This window comes from Myotis davidii, unplaced genomic scaffold (assembly GCF_000327345.1).
Source record: "Myotis davidii unplaced genomic scaffold, ASM32734v1 scaffold1115, whole genome shotgun sequence".
Classification (NCBI taxonomy): Eukaryota; Metazoa; Chordata; class Mammalia; order Chiroptera; family Vespertilionidae; genus Myotis; species Myotis davidii.
The window spans coordinates 691,896-707,774 of record NW_006287910.1 but is presented as its reverse complement, the minus strand read 5'-3'; the positions used below and the strand labels follow the sequence as shown (position 1 = coordinate 707,774).

Below are 15,879 nucleotides of genomic sequence, written 5' to 3'. Positions count from 1 at the left end.
GATGGACTGCACAGGGTAAAACATAGGGTCTCATTTTCTGGGCTGGCCTGCCCACTTTTGCCTATTGGCACATTTGGGAATACCTATATTTCATCATGCTCCTATTAGATTGCCCATTCCTGCCTGCACCTCAGTGTCTGCTGAGACTTGTGCATGGGTTGAGGGGAAATACATCCCGAGTCAGATTTTTGAACAGAAGAAAATGTTCGTAGTGACCATTAAGTTGGTGTGGTTTGGTTTGGTTTCGCCTTAACTCCTTTCTTTAAAGATTTTAAAGTTTGCTCCTTTGTAGAATTCAAAATAAAACCCTTCATTCCCTATCTGATAAAAGTGGAAAAGTGGTCATGCTGTTGAAAACCAAAAGCTGATTAAAATTTTATGGGACATGAGAATACATTGTATCCATTATGTTCATATTTAAATAAGCAAACACAAAACATTTGGTGTCATGCTGGCATGGTGTGAAAACCTGGAATGACAGTAAAGTAGGGCAGGGCCAGGCCAGATGCTGTAAGAGAAGTGAGGAGGTTGTTTTAATGGGCATTTGAAGCAGACACCATTGAGCATGAAAGCCCATGTTGGTGTATGGGGAGTAGGGTTTGGGTCTGCAAAGCTGGCAGAGGCCACGCTGGCACATGTCACTTCTGGTGGTGGGATTAATATACCAGGTAGATTCCTTCTCTAACTGTTCTGTGGAGAGATGGGCAGGTTCTAATCATTTTGCAGACAGGTATATATGCCTGTGTTAACTCTAAATGATATGATCCAGGACCCTTCCAGTGCACGTCGTGTCATGAGAAGAATGTAGGCTTTGGTTTGCATCCCAGCCCAACCACTTATAATCTTTGGGACCTTGGGCTAGTCACTTCTCCTGAACCTCAGTTTCCTTGTCTATAAAGTCAAGATAATATTTACAGGATTTTCTGTGCCTGGCAGAGTACGTATCCGATAAATATTTCTCTTTCTTGTAGACATTGGATTAATAAGAATATAAGTAATCCCCTTAGAAATTGAGAACAGGATGTTGGTTGAGGATAGCCGTTGTAAAAATTGCAGACATATTGGTGTGTCCTGCAGTTTTCTAAGTGCTCCCCCTCCCTACTCCCAGCATTTGCTACCATGAACTGATTTTAGCTGTCTGATAAACTGGCTGTGTACAGATGACCTTAGCTTCCCGGGGAAGGTGTGAGAAGTCTGGCATTTCAACAGCAATGCTCATTTACACTGCTTGGACCATTCAGTGGCAGCTGCATACCACAAAAGACATTGACACTGAAATAACTAACCTGGTCTTTCATAGACCTTCATATTTGGACAGTCTGTATTGGAAATGGCCCTTAATTGGACAGGTAGACAACAGAAACCTAAATAGTTTGTTTGGTTGAGATGTAATGAACATCTAGGAAACCACCACTCAACTAAAGAACTAACATATTGCCAATAAATTACATCTACCTGTTGTTCCTTCCCTACCCTACCCTCCTGATTCCCTGCCAGGGGCAACCACTCTTCCAGATGTTGTGCTGATCATTTTCTTGTGTTTCCTTTTGTTTTACTTCTTTTTATCTCTCTCCCTACCTTTATTCATCCACCCCTCTTTCTCCTCCCCTTTCCCTTTCGCTCTCTCCCTCCCACTACAAAACTACAACATGTTATCTTGTTTCCTGAGGTTGAACATTTCTTGATATAATTATTGTCATATGCTTCCTTTTCTGTGAAATGGCTATGCATGCTTTTCATGTCTTTTGCCCATTTTTCTGTTGGACGCTTTCTTACTGATGTGTAGGTGTCTTTATGTATGCTGGTGCTCAACGCCATCAGTTGCATATGTTACAAATATCTTCTTCCATTTTGTAGATTGTCTTCACTCTCTTTAAAGTGTCTTCTAATATACAAAAGTTTTCCTATTAATGTAGCCAAATTTATTATCTTTCTTATGCTTAACACTTTGTATCTTCATAAATTCTTTCCTACTTTAAGCTCAGAAAGATATTTACTTATATTTTCTTTTCAAGTTTGCTTTTAACATTTAAGTATTTCATCCATCTGGAGTTGATTTTTTGGCAAAGTGTGAGTAAGAATTCAATTTAATTTTTTTCCTATGGATAAACAATTTTTCCAATTTTCCTTTCCCACACTCTCTGTCATGCTGTCTCTGTCCTAAAGCAAACTTTGACAGATGCATACGTCTGTTTCTAGGCTCCTCTATGCCGTTGGTCACTTTGTTTGTCTTTGAACTACACTGCCTAGTTACTGTATGTAGCTTTACAATAAGCTTGTTTGGCTACCCAGGCAAGTCCCCCTTTTCTTCTTCAGAAATGTCTGGGTTATTGTTGGCCCGTTCTTCCATTTAAATTTTGGAATTAACCATTCTAATTCCACAGAATAATTGAGGTATAACTTATATACAATAAAAGTACCCTCTTTGTTGAACAATTCTGCATTTCAACAAGTGTAATCACCACCACACTCAACATATTAGGGCAGTTCCATCACCCTGAAATTCCCTCATCTCCTTGGTAGTTGACCTCCTCCTGCTGTTGGCTACCACTGCTCTGTTTTCTGCAGATTTGTTTCTTATTTCATTTAATTTTTTTCCAATGTTCTATTAAAATGTTGGGATTTTTTTTTTTTTTTTTTTTTACTGCAGTTACATTAAATCTATAGATCAATTTAGGAAGGAATCTACATCTGGTGTTAAGTCTTCTTGTCCTTAAACATAATGTATCTATCAACTTAGACTTAGCTTGACAGTAATGGAAAGTTGTTAATTTTTAGAAAGAAAAAATCTAAACATTTTAAATCTTTAAAACTTCTAAAAGAATCATTTTACAAAATAATTGTTCATCTAAATAAATACATAAATGCACACAAATATATGGCAGACCTATGGCAATATTACATAAAAAAAAAAAGACCCGTTTTGGTTCCAAACCAGCTTTATTGCTCTTCTACAAGATCTTAGGCAAGCTGTTTAGCTTCCCTGATGCTCTGTCTCAGTATCTGTGTGATGACTAGAACATCCCTTCCTTGTGGGGTTATTGTGAAGATTAAATGCTAAAATGTGTGCGGTGTCAAGAGACAGTGGACTTAGTACAATGAAGCTGTGAGTGGATGAGACTATTATGTGGGAGGAACTGCTCTCACTCACCTATAAGGAAACAGGGAGGACTCTCAGCGTTAGTTCCCCAGTGGGTTTAACCAAGTGGCACGACCAAAAGATGGCCTTGAATCATTTCCCTGACAAATTTGGAAAAGGTTAGTGTTGCCAAGCAGCTGACTACACGCTGCTTCTGACAGGCAAGCTGGAATCACTGGAGGACACAGCTGACAGCCAATTCATTTTGCTGATTCATCCATTAGAAGGGTGGCTTTGAGCCAGAATTTAGCTTCCAGATTAAAGGCCGAGAGCTGCAAAGCTGCTGGGACTTGAAGGAATGCTGGTAAATTATTGCCATGTGAAGGCCAGGAGTGAAAAGTGGATTGTTATTTGTTTTCCCTTTTAAGCAATCCTAATTCCAAATGTGCTCAAATAAATTTCCCTTCCGAGGTTAGAGGGTTGTTTGTAACATTTGTCCATGGCACTGAGAGTGAAATTATTGGAAACAATTGGACACTATTAAACAGGTCATCTTGGCTCCTTTGTGATCCAGTCATCACCTTTGCTTTCATGGGGAATACTGACTCAGGCCTACTCTTTTACTTGGTGTAGTCCAAGTTAATTTCGAGAGAGGGATTATTGCAGATGTCATCCCTTTTGGGGACATTTGCAAAATGAACATGCTGGATATAGGAATGAAACTTAAAGAGGAAAATCCAGGAAGTGTTCATTTACCAATGGTCAGTACAGAATAATGATGGTAGACTCTATGGGTTCTCTGTGTATCATTTTGGTAGGTTAACCTGTTTTAGTAGGTAGTCTCAGGAATATAGGGAAATCAACTCTACATAAAGCTTGCATGTGACAGGGTGAGTTTAAGGGGATGGAGATTGTTTCTTTTTTATCAAATACCTAGCATAGTCCCTGGATAGACAGTGAGCAATTACTGGATGGAAGCATAGATGGATGGTGTTTGTTTATATGGAAATTATTGGGTGGTTAGATAAATGAGGGGAAAAGTCAGAAATGTGGCCACTGAAAGTAGGAAAAAAGTAACGGTCACGAGGAATAAGGTTTTCGAGAAAGGATCCTATTTCTGTGGTTCTCTGATTGATAAGAGTGACTTTGGTCAATAGCATGTCTCCAGAATTTGATGCCTGTTTATCTCCTTGTGAGTGAGTCAGAGCACACTATTTTGAGCTCACATTTCAGTAACTACTCTACTTCTTTGGGAGACTGTATACTATGAAAGTTCCCTAATACCCTCATGGTTCTTTTTTCTTTTTATTTCTCTTTAACTCTAGAGTGAATGTTTGAAAATTACAGCAAACTTCTTAGTAAAATTTGTGTTTCTTACAGAATTGTTTTTTTTCTTTTCTGTAGTTTTATTTTGCTCTTTAAGAAGCTAAACATTAAGGGCATGACATTCTGTAATCCACTATTGTGCTGAGAAGTTTTAGGCAAATCTGGCCCACTTGGAATGAAGATTAAGTGTCAAGTGTAGGATATGTGGAACATCTGCCTCTCACACAGTTGTCTTTCCCTCTGATTTCAGGTCCCTAATATAATTGAGTCCTTTGTCCAGTTCTGATGTTCTCAAATACTGCATGCTTATCACCAGTTGCTGCATTCTGCCTGCACTCATTCACGTAATATTTATTGAGAAGTACTCTGTACCAAGAACTTTGCTAGAACTAGGTATATGGATTCTCTGTCAAACAGTAAGGTGCTTTTTCAGCTGCCCAGATACCAAGTCAGCAAGGTCAGGCACTTACTGTCTCACTGCCAGTGTGTGAAATAACTGTTGGCAGTGAGTGGGCTAGGAGAGTATATGCTCAAAATGCATGAGCCAGAATCAGCAAGTGGGTGCCTATCCACCCACAGGCCTTCCATGGGTCCTCACTCCCACTCCACCAGCATTTTCCATCCCCCCGGCCTCTGAGGAGGACACAGCAAAGGATTGCAACAAAACTGACCTGGCCTTAGTTAAGCATTAACACCAAGGAGGGAATAAGCTCCATCCAGCTTTCAAGTATTCCTGCCAGCCAGAGGCACATTACAGAGAATTAGCAGTCTTTAAAAGCGGAAGGAGAAGAGGCATGTCTTAGGCATTGTGGGGATCTCTTGTATTTGCAGAGTCCGAAGTGAGGCGCAGAACAGCAAAAAGGCCCCTGGCTTTAGGGTCAAAGTAACCTGGTTTTGCATCCCATCACTGCCACTCACTCGTGGTGAGGCCTGCAGTAAATCACCTGACTTCTGTGCCCCTGCTTTCTCATCAGCAAAAGCAGTTCCTCCCTTGTAAGTGTATTGTGAAGATTAGACATCATGTATGCAAAACACTGGACACACAGATATGGTAGAACTTAAGTATTTGACAGTGAAGATTGCTTTTATTGCCATTTTTATTTTTAACAAAATAAATGAGGGTTTACAGTTTTCCCTTAGTAGTTTTGTTTTGTTGTTGTTTTCATTTTCTTACTCTGGAAATGAATAATTATAAGCAGCAGTGTTACCTGCAAATATTTTGAAAATTAATCTTTTATTTACAGCATGACAGTTCTTTACGTTTACAGAGCACTTTCACACTGTGGGTGAGGCTGTGGAGTAATGACTCTCTCTTTTCTCCAGATGAGGAAACAGACTTGGTGAGCCCAAGGAATGTTCCCAAGGCCACCTGGCTTCTCCGTGTCAGAGCTGGTGTCTGAGCTCAGACCTAAATCCAGGGCTCCTTTGACTACGTCAGTGACACCTCGGGGCTACGTCAGGCTCTTTCATATGATTTTTTTTCTTTTTCTTGTAGCTGTCAATACCAGCAAATACGCAGAAAGCTATCGTATTCAGACCTATGCTGAATATGTGGGGAAAAAACACGAGGAGAAGCAGATCAAGAGAAAGTGGCCAGAAGATAGTTGGAAGGAGATTGAGAGAAAGCGGTTAAATCAGTGTATATCCTGTGCTCTGCAGAATCACTATTACCGCACCAATAGGTAAGAATCATTGGCTATTGATTTAGAAGCACAGTTATTCTAGCAATATCTTTTTTCTTGCTTCCTACAGGACTGTAAGTAATAAATCTGACTTTTGAGAAAGGACTTTTAAAAAAAACTTTTTTCCCCATAATATCAGAAGTTACTACCACCTTAATTCTTTCTGTGCTTTATCGACCACAGCTGGTTCACTCACAGAAAATCCTTTTGAGGCAGACAGGATACATCTTATTCCCGTTTTAGAGGTGAGCAAATAGGCTCCTTGACTTGCCCACCAGTTTCAGTGAGAGAGCCAGGTAGAGTTGAACTCTGTTGTGTCTGATCCCTTCCTCTTCTCAGTATGCCATGTTCCTCTGCCTGAGCTCCTGAATTCCCTTCAGATCCTACATAGGGATCTGCACTACGTGCCAACTATAAAATGAGAACTTGACAAATACTTCCTTTAATGCTTTTCATAGTCCTACTTTCAGAAGTTAAATACTGGTAATATTTTAGCATCTTTGTGAAACTACAAAACATAGGTATAGAAAAAGGGGATGGGAGAAGTTCATTATAGAAAACTAGAGGCCTGGTGCATGAAATTCATGCACTCGGGGTCGGGGGGAGGAGGGAAGTCCCTCAGCCCTGCCTGCTCCCTCTCGCAGTGTGGGAGCCCAGCTGACAGCTTAGGCCCACTCCTCGTGGGGCAGTCAGACATCCTTAGCACTCCCATGGAGGTAGGAGAGGCTCCCGCTACCGCCGCTGCGCTCACCAACTGTGAGCCTGGCTCAGGGCTTCTGGCTGAGCTGCGCTCCCCCTGTGGGAGTGCACTGACCACCAGGGGGCAGCTCCTGCATTGAGCATCTGCCCCCTGGTGGTCAGTGCATGTCATAATGACCGGTTGTTCCACTGTTTGGTCAATTTGCATATTAGCCTTTTATTATATAGGATTGTAAAATTCATAAAAGTGTGAATTAGCAAAAGAAAAAATTAGCTAGAATCCCACTACCCAGAGGCAATCACAATTAATATTTTGTATTGCTCTCCATACTTTGTAAATGTCTTTTTAGAGAGGTATGATTAACATAAAACAAAATGTACAGATTTAAAATGTTTAGTGCATAGAGTTTTAACAGTTATATACATCCATGTAACCACCACCCTAAGCAGGATATAGGACATTTTTATCTCCCCCCAAAGTTTCCTTGTACCCCCTTTTAAGCAGCCCTCAGCAACCACTTCTAATTTCCATCACTATAGATCAGTGATTTTCAACCTTTTTTTGTCTCAGGGCACATATAAACTAATTACTGAAATTACGCAGCACAACAAAAAGTGTAATTTTTTGCTGATTTGACAAAAAAATAGGTATAATTTTTATTCATTCACACTGGACAACTATTGTTGTATTGACTGCTGTCATTTTTTTATTTGACAATCTAAGGGAAAAGAGGTCAGTATTCCTGACTAAATCGTCTGGCATTGCATGTTTTAAAATTCTTGCAGCACACTGGTTGAAAATTGTTGCTATAGATTAATTTTTATTATTCTTGGAATTTGTAAAAAAAAAAAAAAAGAATCATATGGTATTGTGTTTGGCTTCATTTGCCTAACATGTTTTTGAAATTCATTCCTGATAAAATGTGTATCAGTAGTTCATTATTTTTTATTGTTCAGTAGTATTCCACTGTATGAATATACATTTACCTGTTCTGTTGGTGGACATTTGGGTTGCTTCCAGCTTGGGACTATTATAAATAAGGCTGCTGTGGTCCTTTCTGTAAAAAAAAATTTGTGGCATATGTTGTCACTTCTTTTGAGTAAATACCTAAGACTAGGATTGTTGGTACTTGTATATGCAGTGATATTGGAGTCAGTGTTAATTTTCTACATATGAGTATCCAGTTGTTTCAGCAACATTTGTTCAAAAGATTTTTCTTTTCTTATTAGATTAACTTGGCACTTTTGTCTAAAATAAATTGACTAGGTATTTAGGTCTATTTCTGTACTCCTCTGTTTCATTCATTTTTATGTCTATTCTTATGCCAGTACCACACTTTCTTATTTCTGTGACTTTATAGTAAGACTTAAAATCAGGTAGCATAAACCCTCCAACATTGTTTTTCTTTTACAAATTATTTTGTCTATTCTAGATCCTTTGTATTCCAAATAAATTTTAGAAGCATCTTGTCTGTTTCTTCATTAGGCCTGTTTTTAGGTTTTGCTGTAGAGGTCTTATGTTAATATTCTTCCTAAATATTTTATGTTATTGATGTTATTATAAATGAAAGTTTCTTAAGACAAGTCACTCATTTTCAAGTTGTTTGCTGCCTCTATATAGAATATAATTAATTGTTGTATGTTAACCTTGTACCCTGCAACCTTTTAAAATTTACTTCTTCTGATAGTTTTTTTAAAATATTCTACAGGGTTTTATATACACAATCATGTTAATGTGTGAGTAACAAGCTTTATTTTTCCAATATTTGTGTCTCCTTTTTCCTGACTAGCACCTCTGGTACACAGTTAAGTAGAAGTGGGAGAGTGGATATCCCTGCCTTATTTCTAGTATCAGGGGAGGTTCAGTGTTTCCCCATGAAGTATGATTTTTAGGTTGTCCATACAAGTCCTTTTTCAGACTGAGGAAATTCCCTTCTATTTCTGGTTTACTAAGAGTTTGTATCATGAATAGATGTCGAATATTTTCAGATGCTCTTTTTGTATCTTTTAAAATTATCATGTAGTTCTTGTACTTTATTTTGTCAGTATTTTGAATTACATTGATGTTTTTAAGTTAAATTTGCATTCCTGGTAGAAATCCACTTGGTCATGATGTATTATCCTTTTTACATGTTGCTGGATTTGATTTGCTCATATTTTATTAAATACTAGAGGCCCAGTGCACAGCATTTGTGTGCTGGAGGGGCGGCGGCGGGGGCAGGGGGGCCCTCAGCCTGGCCTGTGCTCTTTAGCAGTCCGGGAGCCCTCAGGGGATGTCCCACTGATGACTTAGGCCCGCTCCCTGCGAGGAGTGGCCCTAAGCTGCAGTCAGACATCCTTAGAGCTGCCATGGAAGTGGGAGAGGCTCCCACCACCACTGCTGCGCTCGCCAGCCGTGAGCCCCACTTCTGGCTGAGCAGCGCTCTCCCTGTAGGAGTGCACTCACCACCAGGGGGCAGCTCCTGCATTGAGTATCTGCCCCCTGGTGGTCAGTGCATGTCATAGCGACTGGTTGTCCTGCTGTTTGATTTGCATATTATCCTTTTATTATATAGGATTTTTATGTCTTTATTTATGAGAAATATTAGATTGTAATTTTCTTTTATATTTTTGTCAAGTTTTTGTATCAGGATTATACTAACCTCATAAAACTAGTTACTAATAGGTTCTTAAGTTTTTGGTTGAGTTTACCGGTGGAGATATCTGGACATAGAGTTTCTCTGTGGAATGGTTTTTTATTATGAATTCAATTTCTTTCATTGATATGGGCTATTTAGATTTTCTGTTTTGTTTTTGTTTCACTTTTAGGAATCTGTGTTTTTCAAGGAATATCCTATTTCATTTAGGTTGGTAAATTCATTAGCATAAAATTATTAGCTTAGGCTATTCCCTTATAATTTTAATATCTGTAGGATCTCTAATTATGTTCTTTTAAAAACTCCTGATATTGGTAATTTGTGTCTCTTTTCTTTTTTCTTAGCTAGGTGATTATTAATTCTTTAAAAGAACCAAAATTAACTTTACTGGGCTTTTTTCCTATTGTTTTTCTGTCTTATTTTTCATTTATTTATACTCTTGTTATTTCTTCGCTTACTTTGGATCTGTTATTCTTTGTCTAGTTTTTTAAAGTGGGAACTTAACTCATTGATTTTATTACATTTCTTCTTTTCTAATAAAAGCATTTAAAACTACACTAACCCTAGCCGGTTTTGCTCACTGGATAGAGTGCCAGCCTCTGGACTGAAGGGTCTGGGGTTCAATTCTGGTCAAGGGCATGTACTCAGTTGCAGGCTCGATCCCAGCCCTGGTTGGGGCGCATGCAGGAGGCAACCAATTGATGGGTCTCTCTCACCTTGGTGTTTCTCTCTGTCTCCCTCTCTCTTTCCCTCCCTCTTTCCCCCCCTTCCTTCCACTCTCTCTAAAAATCAATGGAAAAAATATCCTCTCATGAGGATTAACAAAAAAATAAAAATAAAATAAAGCTACACTAAATAATGAAGTCAGCACACTAAATAAGAACAAGATTATTCACCCTTTCAATGGGTACAGCCTTTTAATTCCCATCTACCATCTGTATTCATGACTTCAAGAAATGGTCAGAAATCACTAGGCTGTGGCAGAAGAAACTTGAACTCAGCCCTTTTTGTCCTTTGTTCGTTGGTTCCTGATTTACACATTAATTGCTTAACTGTTCTGTGACTTAAAGTGGTTGCTTTTCCCCTTCAGACCCATCACCACCCACTGCTGTCTAAGAATGCATTTCTGCAGCATGGGCACCAGCCCCCTTGTCCTGGTGGTACGCTCACTCCCTCTCAGCAGTAAGGAATGCACTCAGAAGCTCTGTTTACCATCTCTTGTTTTTTCCTTCTTCCTCCTAGCTCCATTCAACTTGAATGCTTCTGTTCTTGGTTCTCAGCTGCCCTTTTCTGGGGAAATTTCCTATTGTTTCATTTTTGTTTGCTTCATGTTATACAGTTTAGGAATAGATTTTATTACATCTGTATCTTTATATTAACCAAATGACCCTCCTACAATTTGCATGTTCCTTAGGATAGATCTTTAGTCTGGAAAATACTGTAGAAGTTATCTAGTCTAGTGACCTCAGAATCTTTCTTGTATTTGAGCAGAGTTAGCAAATTCAATGTAGATCTTGTGGGGTTACATATATTTTAGCAGAGAAAGTGTTTCCCATGACACTTTTTAAACCATTGAAGCAATAAATGCACAATTTTTTAAAAGTTCGCATAGTACAAGAGAATATAAAATGAACGGGTATAGGGGAATCTTTGCTCCTCATTCCCAGTTCTCCTTCCCTGTGGCGGCTACTTCATCATTTTCTTCTGGTGGTTTCACTCTACCTTTAACTAAAAAGTCTTACCAACTTTGACCAATGTATCTTAATTGCTTCTATATAAGATTAAAAATTAAACACATATAGTGCCTTCCTTTGCTCTCTGTCCCCTTCTCACTTTCGTTAACTAATTTAGGTTATTTATACTACTTACTACTTTTTTGTATCTATATTTCTGTGCTTTCTTGAGAAGTTGATTCCAAGAGATGGCAGTAGGTATATAGCATGTATATTATTATGATTGTATAAATACAACTCTCTAGTGAAGAAAGGCTGCATATTTGGGCCCACAGAGAAGAAAATGTATTCCTATGTTATTCAAGCTTTGCTACCCAAAGGAGAATATCTTCTAAATATCTCAGCCATTTTTGTGTAGATTTTTTTGAGGGAACTAATTTTCTTTTCTTAGTGGTGTGTTATTTTTTTGCACATATATTGTATGGTCATTAAACTAAAAAAATGCCTCTATTTCACCTTCCTAATTGATAATGTTCCTGGATATAGAATTTTAGATCCAAATATTGTAACCTTCTAGAACTTTAAGTACTTTACCACTATAATCATGGATTTACTTTCCTGTTTTCCTTCAAGGCAGGTGCCATGTTTTCCGAGTCTTTATATCTCTAGCACCTAATCTAGTGTCCGATCCACAGTATGTACTCAGATAGTTGGTGAATTAATGAATAAATAAATAACTACTCAAGTGTCAGTTTCTTGAGTGCTTGCTCTGGGCTAGGTGTTTCACATTTTGTTTCATAGCAACATTGTGAGGGGTGAGCGGTTATCCCCATTTCATAGAGGCTCAGGGAGATTAAACAGTTCTTGAATTGGATTTTATTCCAGGGTGATCTGAAGAGCCCTGTTCTTTCCACTCCCATAAATTTTTCCAGATCTGGGATAGCCCTGTCCTGAAGGAAGAAAGTACTCAAGCAGATTGATTGCATTCAGGTGCATGCCATATAGGGGACTATTGTCTTAATTATAATCACCATACACCTAAGATAAACATCAAAGAGCTTGTATCTTTTCGTTTAAAAGTGATATCCTAGGAAGCTGAAGAGAGGCCTTTTTGAATTTCTGCTTAAAGAATACCAAAATTTTTCATTACCAAAAAAAAATTTCAAACGCGTACAAAAGCAGAGAAAATAATGTAACGAAACTCCCATCTAGCTGTCACAAAGTATCAACAGTGTGTGTCCAGTTCTGTTTCATTAGTACTCTTTCTCTCCCTCTCCCCTTCAGATAATTTTGAAACAAATCATAGACAGGGTATCATTTCAACCATAGGCTATATATGTATGTATCAAAAAGATAAGCAGCATTTTAAAACAAAACTAGAATACTACTACCTTAAAAAATTAATTCCTTAATATCAGTCAGTGTTCAGATTTCCTGCTCACAATTTTTTTGAAACAAGTTCATGTATTATATTTGGTTGACATGTCCCACTTCTCTCTTAATCTGTGAATTTCCTCTCTCTGGATTCCCTTCCCTCCACCCCTCATCCTTTTGCAATATATTTAAGAAACCAGGTTGTTTGCTCTGTAGAATGTCCCATATTCTGAAACATAATTTAAGTTTGTTTAACATGTTCCCTGACTTCTGTGTTTGCAATGAACTGGTAGTTAGATCTATAAACTTGGTCAGATTCAGGATTGAACTAATAAAAAGAATATTTCATAGAAGATATTATATATTTCCTATTGTGTTACTTTGTGTGGGATAAAATGTCTACTTGTCTCTCTTTGTGATAAGATTAATCAGGTGGGTTCAGATATTGCTATTCTGGTTCATTCAATATGAAGTTCCCTGTTAGCTTTTCACCTGATAGTTTTAGTAACCATTAATGATCAATTGCTAGATTCATTATTTCATTAAGAGTTGCAAAATGATAATATTATAGTTTGTTCCTTCTTAATTTATTACCCCAAATGCTTTTATTTAAAATGTAAAATTTGCCCTAGCCGGTTTCTCAGTGGTTAGAGCATCGGCCCTCAGACCAAGTATCATGGGTTTGAGGGCATGTACCTCAGTTGCAGGTCAGGGTGTGTGCGGAGGCAACCAGTCGATGTGTCTTCCTCGCATGGATGTTTCTCTCTCCCTCCCCCTCTTCCCTCCCTTCCATTCTTTCTAAAAATCTATGGAAAAATATCCCAGGATGAGGATTTTTAAAAAATTATATATATATACATACATATATATATAGTTTATTCAGTTATCTGAAAATATAGTTCATCTAGAAAAAGCAGAATAAATTCTTTAATCTCTATCCCCAACACACCTTTTAAAAAACAGTTTCAGAATAAATAATCAGTTTTCATGCTAGCACCTTCCAAAGTGTCTATGCATGGATTTTTAAAAATATATCTATTTATACATTATAGTTGCTTTTTAAAAAAATACGTTTTTAAAATCTTTTTTGTTTAAAGTATTACATATGTCCCCTTTTTCCCCCATTGACCCCTTCTAGCCTTCCCCTGTCCACCTCCCTCTCCACCTTCACCACTCTGTTGTCTGTGTCCATGGGTTATGCATATATGCATACAAGTTCTTTGGTTGATCTCTTCCCACTCACCCCTGATTTTGAGAGAGATGGGAAGGAGAAGTATAGAGAGAAACATTGCTGAGAGAGTATCATCATCCATCAGCTGCCTCCTGCATGCTCCCTAGGGATCGAGCCTGAAACCCTGGCATGTTCCCTAACCGGGAATTGAACCAGCGACCTCTTGGTTCCAGAGGCAAAGATCAACTGCTGACGCATATCAGCCAAGTGCTATTCTTTTTTATGCTCTAATTATCTTGTTATGACCAGTGAGAACCATTTTGAGTTGCCTTTTGAGTCTTCTGATACAATTCCAGGAGTCTTTAATAGTTTCTTTGACTTCTGGTATGCTTAACAAGATATTCCAGGCTCTTGTTATACCTTTCCTACCTTATATTTGGAGTCAACCATTTCTCTAAGGGGCTTTTTCGTTTTGATAGGAAATGGTATTTAGAAACTATAATCTGGGATCTCAGGGTGTTGATTGATACTGGTTTCTTTGTTGTTTTATAGCCATTTTTACTTAAAAGAGCTAGCAAGGTAGTCTTTCTTCCTTTCATGAAAAAAGATAAGTTTATACTGATATTTCAAATTCCAGTTAGACTCCACAACTTATCTATTTAAAATTTTGTTTTTTCTTTTCCTTGTTGAAAATTCTGGTTTATAATGATATTAAATTAATTATTTACTTGGTTTATGCTACTACATACTATAATAGTTTCAGAATAACTCTATCAGTAGCATTACTAGTAATGTACTTATTGAAAAATAATTTTATATTGGTAGCAATTTTTGTCTCTAGAGTTTATCTAACTAGAGCTGAACAATCAAATTACCTTATTTTAAAGTCATTTGAAGTAATTAATTTTTTGTGTGGTTAAGCTACCATCTCAGTAATCATTTAGGTTTGCTTTATATTTACTTTTATGGATTGCCTTTCTAAAAATTTAATTTTGTCTTATAATTGTGTAAAACATTTATATGGTTCCACAATCAAATCTACCAAGCTTGTCTCTGCGCCTTCTCCAGCTTGTTTCTCCCTCCCTTGTAGTGACCAGTTTTATTAGTTTTTTGTATATCTTTCCATTCTTATAAATATGTAAACAACTACATAAATATACCCCCACCTTTTGTTAGGTAAGTGGTAATGAACACATACTTTTCTCTACCTTCTTTTTCTCATTTGCCAAATAGCTTGGAAGTCACTCTTATTCTGCTTCTTATTTAAGTGTGATTCTTTACACTGCAAATGACTTAGTGTTCTTTAGCCTCCGTAATAAAACATACTAACCTGCTAACCTGAGTTTAATTCTAATTTAAATGATCAACCTTGTAGCGGAACTCATAAATATTGTAAAGTCAGATGCTTGTGAAAGATAGACTCGTGACCCAGTGCTCTAGTTGAGATAAATCATTCTTCTTTTACCTCTCTTATGTCTTTCTTTGTCCTGTCAGTATAAAGGTGTAAAGCTCACTGACACACAGAATGCTTTTTGGAATGTCTACAGATAACTGTGAAATATAGGAGAGAATGCTTATATTTACTAAGCAGATTCTTCGTTCTAGGCACTGAGCTAGATGCTTCTTATCGTTGTTGTTTTTTAAACTGTGTAATAACTCATTGTAACCCTTAGTGATATTCCTGACGTATAGACGAGGAAGTTGAGTCACAGAAAAGCCAAATAATTTAGCTGAAGTTACACAGAATTCTAACTTTATAGGTGTTTTTGGATCCATAGCCCAGTGTATTAAGTTACCTCTTAAAAGCATGGCACATTTACACCTATGAGTGTGTAAATGCTCTCTCATTTTAATAATTATCTTTCCTTTTTTTTCTGTTCATCAGATTATTTATTCACTTGATTTTTAGATTCACTGGTTGATAGATGTGTATTTGTTGTTCATAATTTGTATCTTTACCTTTTTCTTCTTCTTCCTCTTCTTAGAGGATACCTTTCAGCATTTCATATAATACTGGTTTGGTGGTGATGAACTCCTTTAGCTTTTTCTTATCTGTGAAGCTCTTTATCTGACCTTCAATTCTGAATGATAGCTTTGCTGGGTAAAGTAATCTTGGTTGTAGGTTCTTGCTATTCATCACTTTGAATATTTCTTGCCACTCTCTTCTGGCCTGCATGGTTTCTGTTGAGAAATCAGCTGACAGTCATGTGGGCGCTCCCTTGTAAGTAACTAACTACAT

The 15,879-nt window shown here is 37.6% G+C and overlaps 1 protein-coding gene across 3 annotated transcripts in view; it reads left to right on the top strand.

Moving 5' to 3' along the window:
- The window catches only part of PARN (poly(A)-specific ribonuclease), a 159,353-nt gene that overhangs the window by 111,762 nt on the left and 31,712 nt on the right, over positions 1-15,879 (top strand). For all 3 annotated transcript variants that reach the window (XM_015561299.1, XM_006759673.2, XM_006759674.2), the window contains exon 22: positions 5,901-6,087. In XM_015561299.1, the coding sequence (XP_015416785.1) occupies positions 5,901-6,087 (187 nt within the window). The remainder of the gene's footprint in view (positions 1-5,900; positions 6,088-15,879) is intronic.